The sequence below is a fragment of the Barbatula barbatula genome (genome assembly GCF_947034865.1).
Source record: "Barbatula barbatula genome assembly, chromosome: 8".
Lineage (NCBI taxonomy): Eukaryota > Metazoa > Chordata > Actinopteri > Cypriniformes > Nemacheilidae > Barbatula > Barbatula barbatula.
The window spans coordinates 11187354-11208207 of record NC_136771.1 but is presented as its reverse complement, the minus strand read 5'-3'; the positions used below and the strand labels follow the sequence as shown (position 1 = coordinate 11208207).

General features: G+C 37.5%; 1 protein-coding gene across 1 annotated transcript in view; it reads left to right on the top strand.

The window, feature by feature from the left end:
* Positions 1-20854, top strand: part of galntl6 (polypeptide N-acetylgalactosaminyltransferase like 6) — a 147952-nt gene that overhangs the window by 18334 nt on the left and 108764 nt on the right. Inside the window, exon 3 of the mRNA XM_079461939.1 lies at positions 16463-16571. Coding sequence (XP_079318065.1) covers positions 16463-16571 — 109 coding nt within the window. The remainder of the gene's footprint in view (positions 1-16462; positions 16572-20854) is intronic.

Below are 20854 nucleotides of genomic sequence, written 5' to 3'. Positions count from 1 at the left end.
TATTTACAAATCATGTCCTGGATGGTTTGATGGTGTGATAACAGTATCATACTTACTGGGGTCACTGGACCACCACATTGTAAAGTACAGTCCAGAAGGTTATTGATGACTGGGATTTAAAGGAACAGTTAAGCCAAAATGTTTAATTCCGTCTTTATTTACTCAACATCATGTCTTTGTTCTAATGAACACAAAAGAGGATATTTTGAAAGATGTAGGAAAGCAAACTGTTCTAGGGCATCATAGTCAATGGTGGCCAAGAACTGTTTGATTGCAATCATTCTTCAAAAAAGCTTTCTCTGAGTTCATCAGAACAAATAAACTTATACAGATTTGAAACAACTCGAAGGTGAGTATTTGATGACAAATTTAAATTTTGGGGTGAACTGTTCCTTTAAGCATGTGAGATGTCTTTTATGTTTTTTTCCTGATGGAAGAACTTGCTGAAATGTGTAATTTTTCATTAATGCAAAAACATGTATCACCTCTTAAAATAAAGATATGATCATGGCTTGATAAGTCTGTGGAAGAGTGTGTCAAGTAATGACGTTTCTATAAGCACATAATAACCCTAATCTCCATTCACAATGTACATTTCTATTATTCAGCACTTAACAGCAACTTTCTTATTGATTTAGAATTACCCAAAGGGACAAACAAGTCCCTCTAAATTATAGATCATTTATAACGTTGCTGTTCTTCTGAAACCAACGATGTCCAAATTCAATGCTTTATCAGAAATGGAAAAAAATCTGTTTTTAATAATTAAATACTGTGTTGTCAAAGTTGCCTAGCACTTTTTGATACTTCTTTTCGTTAGATATTTGCAAAACGCAATGACAAACATAAAGGGCCCTATCGTACACCTGGCGGGTGCACTGCTCTCGTACATTCTGCTTATTATACAAAGAGGGACGCGCAGAATCACACAATAATGCCAAATATGTATAAAAATGAATTACAATATAAAAGATTATTATTGTGGACATAAAGATAAATCTGGCTCGGCCTGTAGATGGTCTGCTTGCGCATTTTAACCTCTCGCACGAGCAAACGCGTTTCCTTTCTGGAGAAGTGTCTGCTCTTCTGAATTCCGCCATTTAAATAGCGAATCCGCCATGACACAAGCGCAACTGGCTCTTAAGGGTAATGGAAGATGACACTCTGATTGGTTTATTGCACGTTACGCCCAAAAAAAGACAATTTTTCATTAAAAGAATCGAGACAACCCGTTTAGACCATGCGCACAGTCGCCACGTCCGTTTTCCTGCTAGCAAAAGGGGATTCGGACACGCCCTGAGTGCACCTCTAAACTAGCTAAAGGCTACGCTGTGAGACAGTGAAAGATAAGCTGTAAATATGGTGATATCAACAATGTAATTTTTCAGGTCAGATTTGTACGATTTTTAGTGCAGACCATTTGTAAACTGTACTGTATATTGCTCCCTCTGCACACCTTTTAAACACATTAGAAACTTCTCTAAGGCCTCTCCATCATATCTTTTTTGCATAAGGCAAAACTATAGTCCTGTTCAATAATGAATAAAACAAATATATAAACAAACATCTTCTGCTTACTTTCTGATGCTGGATTGTGAAGTTTCTCATGTACAAGGCTTTGACACATCAAAAGCTGGCAGGATGTGCTACTTTTTCACACGGTTGGCGTATTAGCACTCAAAATGAAACAAAAACGTCAGAGCAAAAAGACAGAGACAAAGTGTCTCTGCACAACTGCTGCTTTGATTGACTTGAATAACCTTCACTTGTTCTCTGACTGTTCAACTGCACAGGAACAAAAGCTTTTGTTGTTGTATATGTAATGATGCACCCGAAAACACATGGGAGAAGGGATGAACGAAATCAGTATGTGATCGGACACTAACATGTATATACTTTACCATGTGACAAACAGCAATGTTACCTACCTTATATTACTCCTTTCTGACTTGTATTATTTATTAAAGTAAAACACAACTGTTTATTTATTTAATCTGTAGAAACAGAACAAAACAGGCTTGACAAATGTATTCATGACAATAAAACATTTGATTTGACATTCTGTCCTTACTTGAAAATCATGTAAAGTAACATTGATCTACAAGGACAGGTCATTGAAGGTCACAAGAAACAACCAATCAATATAGACAAGCTCAGTGAAGATGGAGACACAGATGATCAAAGCATAAATACATATAGGAGCAGAGTTATTGCAAGTTATTTTCAATCCACATAATCCATATATCCTTTGTTTACACCGCCATGTCTCAACGGCTATCGTTGCCCATGGTTGCTTAGCAACAACAGATGGCAGGAGAGCGCAAAAACTTTATCCTCGCTTATTTACGCGCTTTTTTTTCTCTGTTTACATCAAGGGAGAACGTTTGATTTTGACATCGATGGGGACATACAATTGGTCTGCAGAGCCACATTGTCACTAAAGTTTAGTCCCGTTTACTTGACTTATAATATAATGTTTTAACAATACTTTCAATAGTTTTCTACACTGTTCTTCATTGTTGTCACTCTCATTACTACGTTGTCTATTGCTGTCTATAGCCAGATCCGTTGATTAGAAATACATCAGAATATACAATTAGCCACTCCGTATTAACTCCTGTATGTTCAACTGCATCTACAGTCTGGATAAAACTACATTTACACGTACATGTTTATTTATTTAATTATTTAAAAAACTACTGTATGTGTGACTTAGTGCTTAATAACCTCTATAACAGTTCAACTTTATTATAACTTTGATATAATGCACAACAAGTAACATAATCATGCTTCAGAAGCTTATTCACCTGTGACCCTGCCTCTGTCTATCCGCCTGTGCTACAACTTGGCAAGGCGGCTTCTGCCACCTAATAAAATGACACAATTGGTGGTGCATGGCATCTGAACAATTCAATGCTCTCCTTTTAACCACACTGAGAAACTATTCTGTGAATTCTCAACCTAACATTTAAAACAGTACTGAATTTCACAACTAACATACTACTATGTCATTGTTTGACCTCATCTGCCTCTCCACAACATAACAGGACTGCTTCTGTCACCTGACCTGACAAAATAATGCATTAAAGCAATCCATATTAACACATGTATGGCTTAGACATTGATTGCTTACTATAATTATTATTACAAATGGCATAAACAAGTGGCTTACTTGGTTTTACATTTAAATCATGTTCATGATATACATTATGACCCTCACACAGCAGATCTACTAACAGTTAGACAGAAACATAATTTGTATCATAAAATGCTTATTAAAAATATATATTTTTTAGCTAATAAAGGCAATATGAAACAGTCGATTGTCATGATATTCAACTATATTTAGTTATCCTCATAGATGTAAAAAGACACACACTAACGTTCAAGTTTGCAACTCATTGGGTTAATAAGGGATTGTGATGCATTGGGAAAATCACAGTTCAATATGTGACACAACTTGTCCCGTATTTTTTGGTAAAAGCAATCTGTCCGTAAGAATGTTTTCTTACCTGTAGCATGCATAATCATGCTCATCGCTTCTTGTTGACACAGACACAGCTTTGCTTTGGTGCTTAGTTTGTACAAAATAAGCTGCAGCCTTACATTAGCAAGAGAAGGCAAAGCCAATCATAAAGTTCACATTCAAATAAGTGTTACGTTAAAACGCAAGACACAGACGGACATCAGAGGTATATATATGTGTAGGTTAATTGTTTGGTCAAAATTATAAGTAGGGACAAGTTTTCGTCTCTGGATGTTGGTAGAGACTTCGTCGCCCTTGGTTTACATGCTTTATCTGTCTATATAGTTAGAATTTTTGAGAAGCAAGAACTAACATTGTTTTGAAAGCACAGTGTCCCGAGGTGCTGTAAAAGCCGAAATGGTCTGGAAAATAAATTTGACCCTAAGCTACGTCTTCGCTTGCTCCCGAATTAGAGGCTCTTATGCATGGTGGAAATTCTGAAAAAAGCAGCATGGGGGAAAGCTGGTTTCAGAGAAATGTGGATTTCAGCACTATGTTTTGATGAAGTTTCACCATATCTCTTTTTGACTGAGCACAGCTTGACATTTGGTCTCTTGACCAAGTGCTGTTAGATGATCAGTGATTTGAAAATCACGCTGGGTCATTTAAACGATGTAGTTGCATATAGAGGATACACGTTCCTGTACTTGCCTTTCCACATAAACGTCAACAGTCACAGATGTTATTGACAGAGAAGATGGCTGATCCAGTTCATCATGGCTTATTGAAAGTTTAGCAGTTTCCAACACACCCTTTCTCAATGTGCTTGGTGTGAGTCTGTGTTCTGTGTTTGTGTCCCTACAGTGCGGTGTATGTGCGCGCGTGTGTTCCGTAGTTGTAACTCAGTTGTATCCCTGAATTTGAGCCGAATTGTCTGCAATAAAACTCGCATTTAAAATAAAAATGTGCTCATAACACAACAACACATTGATGAGAAGAGCAACATCAGCAAAGGCTGTCCGCTGCATGACACAAACAAGTAATATAGACAAAGCCACCTCATATATCAGCTCTTCAATGTAAATTTATGGTGATTTTGTCAGACGTTTCCCCTTCAAATTCGATCCTAGTAAAGAAAAAGGTAATTCATAAAGCATCTTAACCCTTAATAGAGCTCTTAAAGTCACCATGCCATCAAACAAGGAAATTCTAAGTGTTTTACACAGTGTTGCGGTGATTATTATAAATGATTTATCCGTGCACACCATCATTTTTTTTATTCATCTACACTTGTAATATATTTAATCAAAAACATTAAGCTGCTCTCCCGCTCTCAACAACAACTCTTACACAAGTTGTTATTGGGTCGTGTTTAGTCACTATTTAAACTCATTTAATGTCTGGCAACAGAACAGATAATATGTGAAAATGTGATGACGTCACAAATATGCAAATAGTGTGTGACGTCATCAGCGCCACGGTCTCTCAAAATCCTGTGGGAAACACTGCAGAGCGTACTCATTACTGAATGTGCTGTGAGGTGACCCTGCTAGCTGTATTCGCTGTTGGACGTCTTGTGCGAGGAGTTCTCTCTCTCTCTGTCTGTGAGAGCAGGGCGACACTGGTCCTCATTGTGCAGATCTCCGGCTGAGTTGCTTTGTTCACCCAAGGCCATACGCATGTCTGTGAGTGCGTCTTGCGTAGCTACACACACACACATAACAGAACCTCTGCGTTCCGTCTACCTCTCCAGATTTCATTAATAGATAATGTGCTGAAAGCATAAATGAAAAAAGTAGTTTGCTGTTGTTCCTGACTCGGTTTTAACCCACAGCCCTCTTAATCAGATTAGTTTGGGATTAATCCTATTTTTCTTGCATTCCTTGGTCGCTGCCTGCCCTGTGGTATAGCTGATCGCCAGTATTTGAGTTTGTTTGAATGTTGGTCCCCAGCATGGAATGCTGTGTGTGCTGGTACCCCCCAGGGCTTTTAAACCAGCAAGGTCAACCAGTTTTACCAGAAAGCTAAGATTTGCTGGTGAACAGCTGGTCCACTGGGTAAACTAACAAAAATCAGCTTTGGTGAGCATGGCGGATCATACAGATCCAAGCTGGTCTTATCAGCAGGGTGGTCCAGGGTTTCAAGGTGATTCTGCTTTTTTAAATCAAGCGAATTCCACGTGTATGTTTTGTTGATTTTAATTCTTAGCATGAGTAATGCATTTACAAAGAAAAGCAATTATATGCCATTTTTATTTTGCAATGAGTCGAGATGTAATAAATGTACTTTCATTTCTGAGTTGCCAAAGGTGCTCCTGCCACACAAAGCTGTTTTATTTGTGGGGGGAAAAAAGAGTGCTCTATATTAACAAGAAAGGCGCATATTAGAGTCTGTGTTCTCAGATGCTCAGGTGCTGTGCATCTTGAAGCCTAAGGAGTTGGAGCAGCGAGACACCTGAAAAAAAATTCAGAATTAGAAGAGTTTAAGCACAGCGTGTTTGAACGTGTGGGGAAAAAGCTTTTCAGCTGTTGTTGAACTCCCATTGGGTTGGGCTAATTTGATTTTCAAAGCTCACAGTGTGGTATGTTTACCTCTAATCAAAATCATTCAACATATCAGTCGGTGTTATTATTCGGTGTAGCAGCCATTTCTGTCAGAAGTAATGATGTGATCAATGAAACCTCGCTCTGTATCTTCTGTGAAACTTCAACATTCCATTTTTATCCATGGATCCTGATCGCACTGAATCCAAATGCTGATCTGAGGCCAGCTACCGTACTCGTTTATTTGCGTAACCTTGGTTCATGAAAGGGCAACGGTAGGCCGGCAACCTAGTATAAGCCCTTAAGCAGAGAGGACCCGAGCCTGTAAGGCCAGGACATCCATATTAAGAAACTGGTAAATGTGGACGGCGAAGACCAACAGGCTGCCGCACAAACCTCTGCTATAGATACCTCTATTAGAGTGGGCTCTAACCCCCGTGGGGCATCGAAGGCCCAAGGAAGAATATGCTAGCGAGATAGCCTCGACTATCCATTTAGAAAGTCTCTGCTTCATGACCGGGGACCCCTTGCTGCGCCTGAAGGGGGCGGAACACTCGATGTAAACCTTCAGTGCTCTGACGGGGGAGTGCAGAAAGCATAATAGATAAACTTACCAACTGCTTGTTTGTAATTATATTGATTATTTCACTTTTTAATGTATTACTTTTAATTGTGTATTTTAATTTTCGTAAATTGCCTAAATATCAGTCGTTTTTTACACCAAAGCACCAGTTAACGAGTAATTTCAAACAATTAAATGTTCATATAATTAGGCTAGAAAAAAAATACTTCATTAATGTAATGAAAATAAGAAATTTAATTGGAATCTATTTTTACATTTGTTAAAATAAACGAAAATAAAATGTAATATCCATTTCAGTTTTCAAAAGGGTAAAGTGTAGACGGACCTTCACCTTATCTCAAACTTGCTTACACGAGCTGAGACCTATCGTGAAATTGTATCGTAGCAACCGCTCACATCCATATTCACGAGTTCGCCTGTGCAGATAATAAAGCTAGCACGGGAAGGTAAGGTATGCGTATTTGGCGTGCTGTTCGGGGGGCGGTCTCCAAGCGAGTGGGCCGAGCTCGGAAACGGCCCAAACCAAGACTAATCGCATTAAAAAAAATTTTTTTTACATTGATTTAGTAATAGATCGATTATCTTTGCTATCTGAAGATGATGACTTAGAAACTCCTGAAGTCCTTCTTAATTTGTTTTTTGCACTTAATGCATCAGACATGGACGTGACTTTTAGGACTGACACTAATCAGAACATACCTAGTTTCATGGAACCAGACTTTTGACTTGGAAGGTATACTGTACCGTCTAAACAACAAGGATGTAATAAACAGAGAACCCTGTACTAAAATGGAATGGCTACATGTAAATAACATATAAAGCAGCCAATAATGTGTGTGCATGTGTTTGTGTAAAATTAAGTGCAAACTCAAAAAATTGTTGGGTAAAAAATTGACAAATCCAACTGTTGTCAAGATATTGGTTATTTTACAACCAATGCAGGGTTGAGAATAAACCTTCGGCACTTAAAGACTTCAACACTTGGCTGTAATGTACAATGTTTATCAGACAGTCAGAATGGTTAATGGGCAGTATGTAGAGGTATCTGCTGAGGCTGAGACTATTACATTCCAATACTTACTGTATATCCTTAAACATTTGTGTAAATCCTTTCTTCAAGTTCTATATTCCAGTTTTTATATTTAAATATAATAATATATAAGTATTACTGTCTCTAATCTCCCGCTTTATATTGTGTTAGGACGGTATTTGAAAGTTAGGTTGAAGTTCTGCAATGAGACCTGGTATTAAAGAGAGTCGGAAGGAAAGAGAGACCACTGAGGAGCGCAACAGATATTTGGAGTTTCCAGTTAAGTGAAAATGATCCCAGGTATATGACTCCCTGCCCAAACGAATAGAGTAATAAAGAGAAATAAAGTTTAAAAGCCTGCGAATTAATCAAGTTCAAGACACGTTGTGACCATCAGGCAAGTTTCAGGAATTGAATAGTGTGGTCTGGGTGTGCGTGTGTGTATGTAATAATCACAGTAGCTGGCTCTGTGCTCTCCTGTAATTTCAGCAGATGTTTAATCTCTCTCCAGAGGAGGTGGATGTTGCTCATGCTGAACAGAATCAGATCTGAAGTCCTTCTCCCCACATGTGCACTAGAGGTTAATGTAAAAATCAAACTCGCCAGCATGTGTTGTACAGCACAGTGCTGTATCTCACAGCGTCCTTTCTCCCACACACACGCGGACACCTACATATCTTTCAGTCTCCTCCAGTTCTTCAGATGTCCTAGTCCCCATGAGAATTTGATGTCACGCTTACACAAACATTTGATTTGCTACCCATTAAAGGCAGAATTATGCTTCTGCCTTCATAGCAACACAGAGCCTACCGCAAAAGCTGGAACTCACCTCTCGGAAAATGTAACAATGTTCACATTTAACTTAATAGTTGAAAAAAATAAATGATTAATAGGAACAATTGATTGATATACAGTATCTGCAAAATAATTACATTTTAGTTGAAAGCACATGACTCAAAATGGGAAGCGTTTTACTGTTTTGAGTGGATAAGTCAATTATAAATTATTACGGTATCTATTCAATTTTTTTAATGAACATATAATGCTATCAGTCATATTCATCTTTAATTTAGTTTATTCTGTTTATTCTTTATTGCCCACAAATCACGCTTTAGATTTGAGTGTAGGGATTAGAGAGAGTTTTAAAGCAATACTTTAGAACTTTTGCTCATGTGTCCCCTATGTGGTTGATAAGTGCAATTGTCTGTTACCAGTGTTGTAAATGATGTTGATGTATACGGTTCCATGTGGGCATTGCTATACTCGTGAATTTGTTTACTGAGCTGATGGAACCGGCGAATGCAGAAACGTGGAAACCATGTCACACTATTCCGCAGGCAGGGGATGGCCGGGGCTGTTTGTACCGACCCGAACACAGAACTTACAGAGTGTGGTTGTACACTATGAGGCTGCTCAAATAGCAACGCGGGTAGAATTGATCTGTTTAGGAGTTGTTTTTCCACTGAAATCATTTTAGAGACATTATTTTAAGGATGAAAAACTACAAAGTGTTGCTTTAAGGAAAAACTTTAAATTGGTGCTAAATAATTATTTACGATAGCATGTGTAGAATTAAGACAGCAGCGATCATGGTTTTTAATATAACAAATATTGGATAGGCCTGTTGTACAGTATATTGAGACACCCCTAAACCCAGCATAGTTGGAAACAACCCAGGATCTTTTGGAGTGTATATGAAGAGTTTATATTAAAAAACAATGTGTTTTGTTTTGTTATGATTGTCCTATTGTGCATTTTTACCTGTTATAATTACTTAATCAAAACAACCAAACTCCTTGAGTTTCATTAATATTACTTGGGAATGCACAATCAAAAATTGCTTCTGTTTTCACAAATGACCTCTTCATTTGCACCAAGTTAAGATTATCGACTCCCATTTGCCTTTATATCCCATTTTTAATTATAGTGACTATTTGTTGAATAGTGTTTTGATTTTAATATTAATTTTTAATCAAACTGTATACCATAATACCACCCAGCATTTCTACGCATGATTCTTTTTCCATCGCTGAATTACAATTAACCAGTTTGTGTTAAGCTCTGGCTACAGACCAAAATCAAACCCCCTTTATTTGTTCATGACTTATGATGATAGAATCCAAAACATTTCCATCATCGTCATCCGGAAATCATTATCATGGTCGGCTATGTTTATTTCACAGGTGAATAAGATGGCCTCTCTGATCTCTTGCAGCAGGCGCATGGCAAATGATGTGGTTGATCAGAACACAATGCCTTCTGCCCTGCTGGACATGTCTTTCCTGTTATCGTTTGAACTCCTCACGGGTCGAGTGGTCTCAGTCGGGGCTTCGTTCTGTTGTGATGTGAAGCAATGCTCTGATGTGCAGATGTTCTCATTAGCTGCACCTACTGCAGATGATCATTTATTTATCAGATAATGATGTATCCCGCAGTCAGCCTCCAATGATATTCAGTCTGTTGGAATGTGCAACAGTAGTTTTCTTTTGTTGCTGTTGTAATGCTTTCTCATCCCAACCTTGGGGAGCTGAATTTCCAGCACGTAATTCAGCCAACGTTTTATTCAGAAAGTGTGCTGATGTTACTTAGAATCACGTCTTGATCGGACGTGATGTTTAGACACAGCAACATTCTGATTCATGTCCCCGCTTAGACGTTAGCACGCTCCTTTACAAACATCGTCCCGGCCTGATTCGAATCGCTCTCGACAGCTGTACAAAGGGCTAATTTGAACCATCCTTGTCACCGTGAGCAGTGTGTGTTTATTGAAGCCTCCACGTAGCATGGTTCAATCTCACTTCTGGTGACGCCTACTGTAGGCCATTCAGAGACGGATTCTATTTAACAAACAAAGCATAGCCTGCACCAGCCATCGCGGCTGATAGACAGAGCTCAGAACATTCAAATCTGGCTCTGAAGAAACCCCTCGCAATGGGGATTTTGAACAGCACCGCTAAATGACATAATTAGATAGCAGAGCTGGCATTACATAAAACATCTGCTTGCTTATCTGTAAAAAAGGGAAAGAGCGACGAGAGAAGGGAGGAGAGAAACAGGGAGAAAATTACACTTGAAAGGCCTTAACTTGGCACACTACCTTATCAGACTGGATGTTTACTGTATATACATACACATTACATGAGACCTAAAGACATTAGGGTTAATATGTTTAGTGGATTTGTAGTTGTTTTGCTGGTATTCACTGAGGTGATGTTTTGTGTCACTCCAGCAATTGATGATCTTTTGCTTGGAAAATGTGTTTTTGTAAAGCTGTCTAGCACAACTGGTCAGTTTGCATTAAATTCGGTATTGTATAAGGACCGACTGGAAATCAACAATACTATACCAAAATTAACAAAAAATTACATTTTCACTTAAATGAAATAATCATATAATATATTTCAGAAGCATACCTAGGCCGGGCCGCTCCGGAACGGTCATCACAAATGCTGTACAAAAAGATAATTGAGCATTTACTGGTCTGGGTAACTAAGGAACTTATAACGTGTATAAAATTGAATTCGTCAGATAACACAACACAAGCAATTCATCTTTGATTCATCTTTAAATGAGCAATTCTTCTTTGTTTTACTACAGACTCAACTGGGAGTTAATTTACTGTAAATAAAATAAAATAAATTGATTTGTCTCCTTCTAGAGAACAAAATAATTGTAGATTACACACGCCTCTAGGACAACCACTAAAGTACTAACTTTTGCTTTAATTTGCTTAAAATACTTTTGGCTGAGTGTAACCAATAACATATACAGTAAATAATTTTAATAAATAATAAATTACACAAGATAATTAAAGGAATACTTCACCCAAAAATTCATTTTTTTTTCAAAATTCAAAATTCATTTACTCACTTTGAGTTGTTCCAAATGTGTCTTTGTTCTGATGAACACAGAGAAAGATATTTGGAATAATAATTAAAATCAAACAGTTTTTAGACCCCATTGACTACCATATTTGAAACGTGACTTTATATGTTTTTCTGTTCTGTTAAAGAATACATTTTGAAGAATCTAGTACAACAGTTCTAAGGCACTTCTGACTACCATTGTATTGTCCTTCTATGGTAGTCAATGAGGTCCATGAACTTACAAGCATTCGTCCAAATATCTTTCTCTGTGTTAAACCAAACAAAGACATTTATACAGTTTTATAACAACTAGACTGAGTAATTCATGAAAGAATAAAACAATTTGTGAGAATTATTCCTTTAAATTAAAACGCATATCAAAGTATAATACTTTTCTAAATTTGTACCATTTTTTATTGATTCATAAAACCATAAGTCATGAATGGAACTTCCAATAACACTTCCAATAACAACTGATGCATTTGTTGCATCAAAGAGTCCAGAACAGTACTCTCAGCCAGTCTTGTCTCATTGTTCCAAGGTTACCAGAGCGGGCAGGACACAGTCCATGCCCAGACCTGACGAAAGCTGTGATGATAGAGCTGGACAAAGGAGGAGACGACTCTACAAAATTTCAGCTGCTATTAGATTATTAATGATAATCTTAAATCAATTGTATTCTTATTTTGCCTTGTTGAGCAAGCACTGTCAAGATTGTGCAGATGCTGCAGCTTTTGGCAGAGGGAAATTGGAATCCTCTGGTTAGGCCTGGTTTCCCTCTGATGTTTTCTTTCTCCTCCAATGGGGTTTTGGGTTTCTCCCCACCGTTTGCATACTGTTTTGCACTGTTGGCCTGGCCGCGGGGCTGCTTGAATTTTATAGTTTTATTTAATTAACACTGCATATAGGAATGTATAGTCTGTCTGATATTTGACCTGTGTTTTGACTTGCATAACTTTATATGTTTTGCTTATAGTCAATGCTTTTAGTCAAAAGCGCTATATAAACAAAACTGACTTGACGTTACTTGACTAATTTAGTGTCACCTTTATAATTCAAGACGTTTGTTGTATTCTTTTAAAAACTGTTTGTCTACCTGGGTAAATTTCAGCGTATAATGATTAATTTAATGATGTTAAATGCAGGTGTTATATGCAGGTCATGTACTGGGCGTATGATTTGGGGGCTGTGTCCACCGAGGTACGCCGGGGGCTCGGGTTAAAACGGCCTCTGCAGGCACAGCGTTCTGCCCCAAGTTGAGCATTTTTCAAACACCGAGCGCCAGTGTTGAGGGTGAAAAAAAGTGGCAACAATTGTAAAAAACATGCCGTGCGCCGTGGACAAGCTGGGATCACCAATAGTGAAACCCAATTTAGAGCAAGCTGCAGCAGGGAAAAAAAGGCATAACCCGAGCTGTCCGAAGCATTTGAGCACTTCATGTTAACGTTTTAGTTTTCAAGAACATCATAGCGTGACGTTTCATGTGTGTGAGTTGACGTTTCAACAAGCATATAGATTCCATTTTACAGTTGGAATTTCACATTGTGCATAAATAGCCATCCCAAAAGTAAGCCAGTAGAAGTGGAACTTACTAATAAAATACTGAACGAGTAGCCTACAAAAACACAATGCACAGCTTGTACTGGTTTAACTTTTCTGTATTTTACTGAAAATACAAACGTAGATTGAACAAATATAGTAAAAAAATATAATACAGATTAAAATATTAAAAACAGGATTCAAAGAAAAAAGCGTTAATTTCAATGGCGCTATCAACACCTCTCTGTGTTGACTTGTGTTCATATTGAGGCACTGTAACAGTGACCCTGGTATTGTTTTGAAACCAGGGCTGTTGGAAGAACGTCTGTCCACTACAGTTCTTGACCGCTTTTTATAATTAGTTAGCACATTGTGCAGTGAGCTACCCCAGTTTAGTCTGGGCGGAGTCAGTAATTGCCAAATTTACTTTTATCATTGGGATGAATAAAGAGCTTGATGGACTGCCAAAAAACTGCATAGAAAAAAATAGGAGAAACATTCAGCAGATTTCTTCTGATCTGAATCAAATCTACTGAAGCTTATTGATGATATTTAGTATAACAGCACTTGTTTACTATTTGTATCATAAAGTGCTTGTTTATGGGGTGTGGGGGAAGGCATTGTGTAATTTGTTTGTGTGTGTTTTGTGTTTTTTGTTGCCCCAGTATTGCTTAGAGTGGAGTTTCTTTCAGCAACAAGCAGACAACTGGAAATGAAAGCCGGAGCAGAGCTGGCACAGAGTGATTAAAGCGCTTTGAGCTGGAAGAGCAAATTCCTGCCCTGTTTGAGACTGGCTGTCAGCACGCCTTGGCTTCTTTTACTATTTTTCTTTAAAGAAGCAATATACAAACTAACTGGCGCAATTTTGTCTGAATTATAAGTTACTAAAAGCTGTTTCTTGAGTCTGCTGTTACCTGTGGCCCACAGCTGAATTTAGCCATGCCAAACAATATCAAGTTAACCAAACAATATTAAATTGTTACTGTATTTTGTTATTCTGTTACTTAACACAGGTTTGAAGCCACAATACGATTTGAAAAAAAATCTGTTCGTGTCTAGTTTTTTAAAGCTTTTCTATGTTTATTAAATTGTGTTTGTTCCTCAATATATTGAAGCAGATGGACAAGATAAGAAAGATTGAATTGCAGTCCTTCACTGTCAAATGTCCTTTTATGCTTCAAATTCTTGAGGAGAGATGTTGGAACGAATGGCAACTATTTTAGCCCACTTTAAAAATGTAAAGGTCTTTCACGTTACCATGGAAGAACCTTTTTGGTCTAAATGGCTCCATAAATGAACTTTAACCGCCGAAGAACCTTTCTGTTAAACAAAGGGTTCCTTGTGTTGAAAAAAGTTTTTTCAGATTAAAAAAAGTAAGAAGAATTGTTCTTGTCTGGCATCGCTGTGAAAAACCTTTTAGGCACCTTTATTTTAAAGAGTTTACAAAATGAAGCGATGCCATAGAAGAACCAATTTTTGTTCCTCAAAGAACATTTCTGTCAAATGTTCTGAAAATAACCATTTCGTTTTTTCCTTTTTTAAGTCTAAAGAACACTTCTGTGAAACAAAAATGTTCTGCACATGTTCTGCATCGTTTTTTTATGGAGCCATACAGCCAAAAATGGCTCTTATGGCATTGTAAATCACCTTTATTTTTTTAAAGTGAAGACTGAAGGATGGAACTAAATGCTGTTCGCTTAGAAGCAAAGTATATTTGGGATGCGGGTAAATACTTAGCACTGTTTGATTGCCAATGTCAAGCCTTGTTGGTTTACGATTTTCTTGGGATTTAGCTTTAGACTTTGTATGTTTGCATGTTTACATCAGGCAATTGAAAAGTAGTTTCGCGTATAAAGCAAGTTTCTGCAGCTCAACTACAATACTATAGTGCTAGCAACATCAAGGTCATGGTTTGATACCCAAGTGTGTAAAACTTAACAATATCAAAGCAATATCCAGAACAATATCAAGTTTAAATGCTTTATGAGTCTCTGCCAAATGCATTCATGTAAATGTAGGGTCTTAAACATCGTGGGCAGTTTCTTACCAAATCGTGTGGCCATTTTGTCTTGTCCTCCCACCTTTTTATGTGGCAGCTCAAGAGCCATGGCTCTGTACCAGTTGGCAGATAAGCTGTTCCAGAAAAGCATTCTAGCTACCAGCATATTTTGCTAGATAGCAGAGCATGGCGTTGCTGGCCTACCATTAAGCCCTGCACCATACCAACCCACTCGGCGAAACTCGGATGTGCTTGCGTTCTTAAATATTCCAAAATCTCTCAGTGGCATTAATAAAGCAATGCTTTTGTTTTTAAATTATTCTCTCACACACTGCACAAAAAACCCCACCACCTCCCCAAATCCTCAAAGCTGCTAGTAAAATCCAAGCACCTGCCTTCCATAATCCACTCCACTAAGTAGTACTACATCATTTCTTTAATAATCTCTGTGTCTTTTTTGCTGGATTAATGTTAAGGGAATAGCCTCTCTTGTTTCTCATTTACTTTTATGTACCCAAAGCATATCCGCGGTGAGCTTGTTCCAAAAATAAAGCATTAAAAGCATTTCTGCACGCATGTAGCATGGAATCCTGTCACCGTATCTCTCTCAGAGCTTTTCTCCTCCATCACAACCATACCTACGTTCCCACTGCATTAGCACCCATCGCCTCTGAAAGGGGTCTATCTGTGAGAATGGGTAAATTGTAGATCAAATGGGTAAATTGTAGATCAAATGAGTCCTCTTGGACCCTGTAGAGCTCCACTTTTACATCTTGCTACCTCATATCGCGCAAATAGGAGAGGTGTGAAAACAACACGGGATGCATGGCAGCGCTTAAACAGGCTCAATGTCCACTGCACACCTCTAACTTCTCTGCCTGATCGCTTTGAAAGGTTTTCGTTAGACAAATTTGAAGCATTTGAGGAACAGAAATGTGGCTTGGTGTCAACTATCAAATGTGTATGAATTGATAGTTGACACCAAGTCGCCGCTGGTCTCATCTCAAAACGTACAGTTTCTGATGGGTTTATAAGCATAACTACACACAATAGGGACACACGTGGCGATAATCTCAAATTTTGCCTCTGGTTTAAATACTTTGTGTAGCGTTCCCGGCTCAGATTGGATATTTTTCTGGTTGTTTGTAATGTTCCAGCTTGTAGATTAAAGTCACAATAATTGCATTATTGGACAGTTTAGGCATGAACGAATTACCTCAAGAGAGGTCTTTGAGATGTCTCCAAACTAAACTTGAATTAACTCTCATAATGATTTTTGTGTGTGATTTTTATTATGCAACTTATTATAACAACTCATTTGAACTTAATCTTTTGAGACGCATTACAGTATTCTGTGTGGAAGTTTCTCAAAATGAAAGTTGATCTGAAAAGTTTCGATCTATATTTTGCTTGAAAAGGTCTTTCTGTCTACTCAGGGCTTCCCACTGGGCTTGAATGATGGTCACATTTATACCTGGACAGACGGTTTGAGAAGAAGAGACTGGCATGACAACGAGAGCGCCAGGAAAGACGAGCTACGTGTCGGTATGTGCATTGAATCCACAGATAAAACAAAATATTTCTATAAATAGGCCTTCTCTTTGTCATCGAAGCATATGGAAATGTCATATTATCACAGCGTAAAGAAAAACATGGGATGATTTGATGATGATGAGGTCGCCTTCTTTATGGCTTTCATTTGGCGCAGGACATTCTTTTAGAATCCCTGCCAAGCCGTGTCTGTAAATCAACTGGTTGCCCCTGTGGCTAAAGAGACTTTATTGATCCGGCTGAATTTACGGTTGGTTAATAATGTAAGGGTGTCTTTTTGCGGCGTTAAATTTCACACGCATTAGGTCCAGAACAGCTAGAAAGATAAATGCCTGTCAGGGTGCTAAAAGGCATTTATTTTATTTTTCCACACCATTCAAGGGTCCCCGAAGTTATAGCATGTTTTTTGGCCATATTTGACTTGTTTTCAAGTTCAAGTCTAAATCATTAACTGACTTGGATAGATCACCACTTAAGACGCCAAAGGAATATTAGTTTGTTCAAACAACATCATTGTGCTTTATCGTTCCGTATTTAAAAGTGATTATGTCACAAATGCAGCAATCCAATAAAATCTGCAACCACGTGTTCTTTTTCTATAGAAATGTCATAGTGTTGCCTTTTCTCGATGCCTCTTAAAAGGTTAGATCACCACAAAAATTACCCTCTTGTCATTTCAAACCTTTATGACAAAAGAAGATATTTTGAAAAATGTTTATATCCCCATTGACTCGCATTGTCTATACAATAGAGGTGAATGGGTACCACTGTTATTCGGTACCAACATTGTTCAAAATATCTTCTTTTTTGGGTTAACTGTCCCTTCATTTGACTGCATTGGCTAATGGGTCAATGTGTTTTGACAATGCCTCACTTCCACATTGGAGATTATTACCTAAATCACGTAAAGAATACCTTTCAAATCTTCAAAGTAATGCTAGGAAATGCAAAATAGATGCTTTCTTTTGGTTAAGGTTGTACAGCTATAGATATACAAGCACAGTTATTCGGGAAGAGGCATCCAGAAGGAGACTTGTTTTATAGTCCTCTGGAATGAAATGAAGTTATTGTATTAAGTATAGTGATTTATCAGATTAGAGATGGGATGGAATCTATGGCACCGCGTCCTTCTGCATATGGCCCGACTGTTCCACTTTGACCCGTCACTTTTAAATATGCAGCTCTGGTATATCAGAGGACCTTCAGTTGCACACCATCTGTTGGTGACAAATCTTATGACAGCAGCCTCCATTATAAAAAGCCTCATGTTAAGTTTTCATGAACCTAGATCATTGGAGATGCCTGTATACGAGTCCCATGGAGGAGTAACAGATCTGCCCAAATTCAGTCTGACAGTACCAACAAATTACACGTGTGGGATCTGTCTTTTAAAGCTGTCCAAACTAATCTTGGTTTTGGATCTTGATCGCTGCTCAAACATGCAGTTAGATGCCATAAGGCAGGAGAAAGGACACAGCATGGCACAGGTCCATCCAGATTGACAACTAATATGTTAATGTTTTGGAATAAATACATCTTTTTGCGCACAATGATGACTTAAATTTACTTTTGTTAATTGAATTAGAAAAACTTGAATACTATTATGGATTTTAAATTAAGGGGATAAACCATTTACTATAGTCAGAATAGTGCTATTGTCTTCTTTTGTATTATTTTCCTGTGCTTTATCTGATCCAGTATTGATCCATGCCATGCCTATATGCATAGCACTGCTTGTAAGTGCAAAAATGAATATTTTTTAAAATCTGTTATGCACACTCCTTAATGATAAATCCAGCAGTGCTTTCTGAATCTGCCCAAACGTTCTAAATAATACAAAACTCTGCATGAATCTGTATTACAATGCATTGAAGAGTCAAAAACATGTACACGGTTGCACTGAGCAATCGTGTGTGGGAGTATTAAAATCAGTAATTTTGCATTATGATTTAAATGTTCTCTTTAACTCTGTTATCATGCCAGCAAATGCCGCAAGAGTAGACGTGAGGTCATCATAATTATGCACATGGAGAGATGACTTTGCGTTAAAAGCACAAACTAGTGTATTTAATGAGTAAATCCTACATGCGCGCACACACACAGAACCACTGTTATCACAAACAGAGAAGCACTCTTGCTACTTTGTTGTATGAATGCTCCTCATTAACAGAGCTGGCGAATACGACTCAATAACATTAACTTACATGAAGACATCATTTGAAAATGTACTATTACCACTCAAATAAATAATTTTCACTTAAATATCAAGCCATCAGATTATAATTCTTGTAGAATTGCGTAGTTAGATCATAAATAAAGGCCCTCATGGGTTTGTTTGTTTTGCTTGGGAAACTTTCTATTTTTTGCACATCAAAGCGGATGCGTCGCATTGAATCTTGTGTTCTCGGTAGGAGTATTTTTGTAGATCAGACGAAAGATCTGTCAGAATGCATTAATTATATTGGTAAGATTGTGGTTCGGTTGCGACGCCTTATGAAGAAAATTAAACTTGGGGTTATAAAAATACAATAAAATCAAAGCAGGTTGAACGCTTGGAAATTGAGTTCCCTTCCCTATTTTCAGTCTGTAAATGTCTTTAGATCCGTAACATGAGAAGTAATTAACATCGGTATCCGATCCTGTGCAGATGAACAACAGAATATTTTGACAGTGCCAGCTATCTATTGAGGCTATTTGATTCCGCTGGGAAGTATAAGTTAATATTAATAATAGTAATTAGTCCTTTGACATCTACTCGGTTACTTCCAGGCTATAAAGACCCTCTTGGAGAATACATCAAGGAAAGTGCTCCCAGTGGTTGTCAACAATGTTTCAAAGGCTGACATATGAAAAGAATGAATTGTATGTTTGTCTGCACTTAAATGTTTGTGAGCTGTTTTGGGGATACATGCCAAATTCAGGATCTATTTGGCATTTTAATGTTTATTGGGAAAGAATAAAATGTTTACAAATTGTATTTAATGATTCAGGCAAGCAGCTGTTCACAGGGAAATATTAGTGCCACTGCTCGGTCAATTACCTACTCAGGACATAAGAAAACCATTTTAAGTATATGTTTGGCGAACAGGTGGTGTGTACTTATTATTACAGCGCTAATTTATACGAGGAAGCTATGGCATTTCAAAGCCGTAATGACACAACACTTCTGTCTACACGTTTTCTTTTTAAGGGATAATGGAAATTTGGTCAATTTACTCACTTTCTACCATTAATTTTCTTTTCACACTAAGCTAAAAAAACACAACACTTCACTCTGCACTTATTTTTTAAAGAGATAATGTAAATGTGGTTAATGTACTCATTTATCACATTATTTTGCTTTTCACATAATGTAGAACACAAAATGAGTTAATAAGCAAGCTTATTTCATTCAAATGAAACCAAAAAAGAACACTGCCAAATGTCTTTGCATTCAGTCTTTCACATAACTGTTGGCTGACTTTGTAATCGTGATGTAGCATAATGCAATGTAAGTCGCTTTGGATAAAAGCGTCTGCTAAATGCATAAAATGTAAATGTAAATTATGTTTGTTTCTTTTAACATTAAACACACAATGGACTGGAATGGCCACAATACATGCAGATGAAAGGCAAAACTGGACGTGTTCCTTGGCTGTATATATTATGTTATGGTCTATATGACTATAATGGTCTGTCATAACCTCACAGAACCGATTGCTATATGGCTTCATAAGATTTTCAGTGCAGCATACACTAATATTGCCTTTAACGCATTTACCAGATGCTCTAAGACTCAGTGACTCACAAAAGTCATTCGCATACAAGACTGTGGTGATCAACAGATGGCAGATATGTAATTTAGAACAAAATTATTCATGTAGATATACATGCCAGTGCTATCTGGGACAAAGTAAACAATACAGAGACAATTAAACTTAATGGAAATAAACAAGCCAACGCAACACAAGATTATTTTTATAGCTGTTTAAAAAGAAATGTCTGCACCTAAACATTAGATGCTTTTTTATCAATAATAAGCTGTGTTGTGCGGATATATATATATATATACAGTATGCAGTATATCATTTTCTTTTTTAAGCTGTTTTTCCCCCATTCACTGAGCTGGCCACGATGGTATGTGAGTCAACTCAATTCAACATTTTTATTGTCATGGAAAAAAGCATGTTACCCTAAACGTAGTGAATTATAACTACAATGGAGTTAGTAGTGTAAGACTACATTTTCATTTTTTGGAGAACTGTCTTAAGAGGTAAGCTGTCCATTAAATGTGACAG